The sequence below is a fragment of the Leguminivora glycinivorella genome, chromosome 3 (assembly GCF_023078275.1).
Source record: "Leguminivora glycinivorella isolate SPB_JAAS2020 chromosome 3, LegGlyc_1.1, whole genome shotgun sequence".
NCBI classification, from domain to species: domain Eukaryota; kingdom Metazoa; phylum Arthropoda; class Insecta; order Lepidoptera; family Tortricidae; genus Leguminivora; species Leguminivora glycinivorella.
In genome coordinates, this window is record NC_062973.1 from 5,683,759 (window position 1) to 5,689,758 (window position 6,000).

The 6,000-nt window shown below is 34.1% G+C and overlaps 1 protein-coding gene across 1 annotated transcript in view; it reads left to right on the top strand.

The window, feature by feature from the left end:
- Nucleotides 1-2,393, top strand: part of LOC125242750 (mannosyl-oligosaccharide alpha-1,2-mannosidase IA) — a 146,241-nt gene extending 143,848 nt beyond the window's left edge. Inside the window, exon 10 of the mRNA XM_048151679.1 lies at nucleotides 286-2,393. Coding sequence (XP_048007636.1) covers nucleotides 286-435 — 150 coding nt within the window. The 3' untranslated portion in view covers nucleotides 436-2,393. The remainder of the gene's footprint in view (nucleotides 1-285) is intronic.
- Nucleotides 2,394-6,000: the final 3,607 nt, after the last annotated feature.

The following is a 6,000-nucleotide window of genomic DNA, read 5'->3' on the forward strand; positions in this document are numbered from 1 at the left end:
CAGTGAGTTAATTTTTGTTAACAATTTTCGCTAATTGGCGGGTCCCAAATTCTGAAAATGCCCGTAAACTAACGAATACTTCATGAGTATGAAAAATCAATTTCGCATTTACATAGTATACAATATATCTAGTTTAAAGTTAATATTTTCCGTTCGACTTCAAATCAATGAGAGTGTTGCATGTTTACATCGTATTAGTATAGCAGTTGCGCTTGAGCGACCTTTCACTGCATTATTTTTACTTTTTTTACTACTCAATATCTAAACAAACCGTTATGTTTCCAGTACCTGTACCTGCTGTTCGCGGACGACTCGCTCTTGCCACTAGACGAGTGGGTGTTCAACACCGAAGCCCATCCTCTACCCGTCAGGAACAAGAACCCGCTGTATCGACCCGCGCTCACCGGGGAACTCAGCGACGACAACCAGGTCTAAAACTTATGGAGCTGCCCACGGTAACATACTTACGTTCCACCAAGTCTAAAACTTACGGAGCTACCCTTCGGTAACATAGCAACGTTCGACCAAGTTTAAAACTTACGGAGCTACCCTTCGGTAATATACCAACGTTCGACCGTGTCTTGAACTTACTGGGTTAGACCGACCTGAGATCGTTCCGTCTAGTCTAAAACTTATGGAGCTACCCTCCAGTGACATATAGTCAGCGATAATAACATCGTACAAAAAGAAGGCTGCATAAATATCAGACACACTTTTATGACTAACAATAAGATTGTGTCACATATTTTTGCGATCTTCTTTTTATACGATATTATTGGTCTTCGACCTGTGGGCAAAAAAAACACAAATGAGTGCCACAAATGTATAAAGCCTGAACAGAAATATATGACTTGACAGGAGGGCACTGTTATTCTGATGTATGGGGTGACAGTTCAGTTTAGTATGAAGAAAATAGTTCTAATGAAATTCCGCAACATGGCGCGTATATATTTCTGGTAAGGCTTTACAAGGCCTACAGGCAGTCGTCAAAATACTACGTTTGGTCACACAGGGGGAGGGCGGGTCTAATCTCTTGTCACGTAACCTGTGGAATATTGGCCCAGCCGTGGCCAGCTGTGGGACGCATATCTTGGCATATACTACGCTTGGTCACGTAGTTTGGGTATGTTCCCTCACTGTCTAAACGAAGATTCAAACGACGAATTTTTTTAATCGAAGGGCACGAATTTTTAATATGTTGTCTTAAAATTCTTAAAGTCGTGTTGATGTACCAATATGATGTGACCAAAAGATTTACTCTTTTAGAAAACGTTATAGGTAATTTTACTAGGCGTTACTGATTAAAATCAGTGACTTAGTATACTCTGGCAAGCCAATTTTGTCATTAGTAAAGGCGTATACTCAAAATCCTTGGCACTTACAATTTTCAAATTTGCCGGCGTTTCCTACTGACACTTAGATTGCTAGAGTATAGATACCATTTTATTATGATGGAAAGTGTGAGTTTGGTTAATTTATATTTGAAATATCTATCCTTTTTGTTTCTTCTCAATTTCAATGCTGAGATGAACTCAAGTTTTAACTAAAAAGTTTAGTCAAAACTGAAGTACATCTTGGCCAACTAGCGCATTGACTTTATAGAGACAAATTGACACGATATACGATATATTTTCATAGAGAATTGTTGTTCAAACAGACAATTCATCATGTAAAGATTCGGGATACTTACATTGGCCCGATTCTAAAGTAAGGACGCAAAGCACTAAGGATTTCGTACATTGACCCGCATGTTCCTATCTCTTTCCAACGCGCATATTTTATATAGGAGTCATGCTCATACAGTCACCCGAGGGTCAATGTCACTAAAGATGAGCAGAACAGCAATACATTATATATGATAGTGCGATAGAGATACTCTTTGTACGAAATTCTATGAGCGTGGCGTTCGTACTTTATTCACAATTTTATTTGTCTATGTTCAGCTAAGTGATGTTTATGGATCTTATTGTCTGAATTGTGAGAACTCGTAGCTTATTAATTTTATTACTTTACAACCATGGCCAGTTATAGTGAGTATTATTGGCCATTAATTTAGTTCAATTTCCATATATTATCACTGTTTTATATACTTTCGTGGGTACGTTTTCTTCCCGTAGTACCCGTGGTTAAAGAGAATGTACAAATGTATTATTATATTGAAATATTCCTCAATTTCAAATAGATATCGCAATTTTGGAAAGAGTCCAGTTTTTGAAATCAAATAGGCCGAATTTAGTGTTTCTATGTGGACCTGATTTTGTGATGCGTTACACAGAACACCCCACTAGAAGCCTAATGCAAGCGATATTGTTCGAGACGCAAATCACCAATCCTTGCGGGGTGAGGCGGGCGCGCACGGTGCTGCCATTGGTCGTTTCAAATAATGGCGCGCCTTTACGATTAGCAGTAGGGATGGGAATGGGACATGTCTATTATAGACAATGGTACCGGTACCAGTACTGTGGTGAATTTGTTTTGCAACAAATTATAATATTATAATTAAATTATAATAAGGCCTATTTACCCTTCGGGTTGGAAGGTCAGATGGCAGTCGCTTTCATAAAACTAGTGCCTACGCCAAATCTTGGGATTAGTTTCCAAAGCGGACCCCAGGCTCCCATGAGCCGTGGCGAATGCCGATGCCGGGATAACGCAAAGAGGATGATGATTGTGATAGCACCTCAATAAAAATCATTCTAGTAACTAATAACTAAACTGTGCATTTTTACTTACGTTTACTAAGTTAAATTACCAACTAAATATTCTAAACTAATCAATCAACTAAATAACACTACAGACTACAGATTCTAGATAATTATTCACAATTACAAATTTGCTTTCTTTTATATTTCATAAAATGGTAGCACATGGTACGAACGGTAGTACGAAGTTCCCGCAACAGACATAGACTAACATGGCCCCATCCCTAGTCGTTTACGTGAAAGGGATAGCATACCGCATTGTTAACTAGGCAAAAAGGGATGGACGCGCTTCGGCGCCGCTCAGTACAACCATATTGACCAGTATAAATGAACTCCGCGGATAATAAACAATATTCAACAAAATAATTAATTTGACTTAACTGTGGAATGTTATTCCATCTTTTTTATATGTAGAAGTGTTAGAAGACTTGCCACACCACTTTATGCTGCAAGAGACCATTGTTTGCAACCAAATTTGATTATTTAAGATTTTTTCCCGAGCGGACACGAACACTGTTAGCGGGTCGTATACTTGGGCGCTACTGATCGGTGGCGCAACTGGCGCACGCGTTCAAACTTTTATAAACCTGATTTGTCGTATGCTTGGTGACCGCGAGTCGCCCTGTAAGGGCCGTCTTGTTGTATTGGTCTGTGGATGCGTTAAGATCTAATTTAGAATAAAATGATTCAAAAAGGAGCTAAATCCTATGTTTAAATATCTCGATCGTTTTTCCTTCCCAGGAAATATTTAATTAATATACACTAAATCCAATACATATTAAAATCAAACTTACTTCGTAATAGATATACTATTCACTCTTACTAGCAATGATTTTGTATCTACATCTATACCTTATAAAATGTAGTCTAGAAAATTATACTAATAAATTAGCTACAATTTTCTATACATGAAAAATATTTGATACTTCGAACTAGGAAAAGTATCAAAATTTTTAACGTAATGTGAAAAGTGTACACTTATTTATGACCATGACTTTTCAAGTAGCTTGTGTAATTTTACGTTTGGTGTATTAGAGTCATTACAATAAGTTTAGAATGACGGAAATAAAAGAATAGCCATAATATCTTAAATTATTGGTAATTTTCGAATTTAGCTGACTTTTTTAACTTTTCGTAATTACTGAAATACATCTCAAGTAAAGTTTTAGATCACTTTTGAGTTAAATAATAGTTAGCATTGAGTTGATGATAGTGTCATACTCAATAGTCGATATAGCTACAGAATGTTTTTTTGACAGTGTGGGGAACAAAACAAAAAATATATTTAAACTTTGTTTGGATATGTTTGTGTGTCATTGCCTCTCTGTTTAAAAATGATAATAAGTTTTAGGTACTGTTTACAAAAACCTTTTTTAATACTTTTCACCTATCTTGCTTACTTAAGGATTTTTCCACACTGTCGTCTTAAAAAATGTTCTGTATTTTTATACATATGCATTGTTGCTCAAGTCAATTAGAATCAAAGGTAGTGCTTTTCTCATTACTATTCCATTATTCAAAGACACGTTAAGTTGTATTCCCCTTCCGAGAGCTTATAAAATGCTCAATAGTAACTTTTTGAGACCAATGACACGATATAAATACTACGGCGCAGTATTTTGACTTTATACAAACATCAACTCCTACCGTGAAAAAATAAAATCGTAATTTCGTTCTCTGCCTCTATCGGCCTTAAATGTTCGGAAGATAGGAAGAATGGCAGATAAGTTCCTCGATTTTCATTTTTCGCTATAGGTCCTATGATACAAGTCTTGTTCAATAAATTTTGGTTTTGAGTAAATACTTACTCAGAATCGAAATCGATTGGATGAGTTTAAAAAGTTATACTGCTTGTAAAGAATATTTATATCATGCCAGTGGTCTTTCCCGGGCATTATCTACGACTCGAAGCACAAACACTTACATTTGTGATTTTTAAAGTATAATCTGATATATACGGTAACAATTAAACTGTAATATATAAAATTAATGATCACTTTTAATATTATAGTAGAATAAAATTAAACTATGTAATTCAATTTTACTGATATTTAAACATAACGTTAGGGCTTCATATTTATTTAAGTTATTTTTATTTATTATATTTATGAATACGTGTCAGATCTCTTTAGAACTTTGAGATTGTTTATTTTTTCATAATAATTCGATATTATATACCAAACATATCTGTGAATTACATTTAATTAATGTATTAGTAGATGACTTAATATAAATTGTAGGACCCTTCGGCCTAAAAGAGGCTTGGTTGCATCCGAGCCGTAACGTCCATGTCTATCGACAACTTTATTTATAATTCTTATATTTTAATATTCTTATTTTTTATATTTATTATTTGAATGTAATACCTATTATTCCCTGATCAGTCTTTAAAACAAGAAAGAGAATTGTGTTTTAAAGTCTAAATCTAATGTTCTTTTCCCGGTCTTTAATTGTTGTAATATTGCAAATTGGTTTAAGCTGATGTGTATAGATATAAACAAACAATTAGTGATATAATATGTGAAGGGCCTTGAATAACACTTTTAACAACCATTTAAGATAAGGATTCTGATGTAAACACAAACGTTTTGTAGTTATACATATACACATCAACATTGTCTAACCAATCTGCAATTATTAGTGAATACCAACTCTTTGCATGTACCTATAACTCCAATTATTTTGTATGGAGTGGGAATCTTTGCGTAAGTCAAAATACTGGTTATAATTATCATCTTATAATTATGTTTACTTTCCTACAAATATTGAGTTATAAATAAATAAAGTTTATGTTTTTAATATATTTTTCTGCACCTGTTAACATAGCATGTCCATTGTTTGACCAAGATTGTTAATTTAATAACTTTTAGTGCATTTTCTTTCCCTGAATGTTTGATATGTTAATGCTATAATAATACTTAATGCAAATTATTGATATAAAGTACCTATTTGATATTGATTTTGTAAGGTATGTACTCACAGAGATACATACAACTAGGTAATATGTGTACAATATGTATATAATAGTCATAGACGGAATCTTAGGTATAGACGTTTGATGTTTAGATATACTGTTGGTATTTTTTAACTTAAAGCGAATGCGTGAGAATGTGAGTGTATATTTTGTTTATTTATTTAATTTAATATCTTTTATGTATTTTCTGCTAATTTTCGCATTACTGTTCCTTTCTTTATAATTCGCAGTAAACCATTTCTACATGTCCATCTTATGTAGTTAGATTTACTTGGGAACGTGTATGTGATTGTGGAACATTTTCTTCTAATTTGATACCTTTGA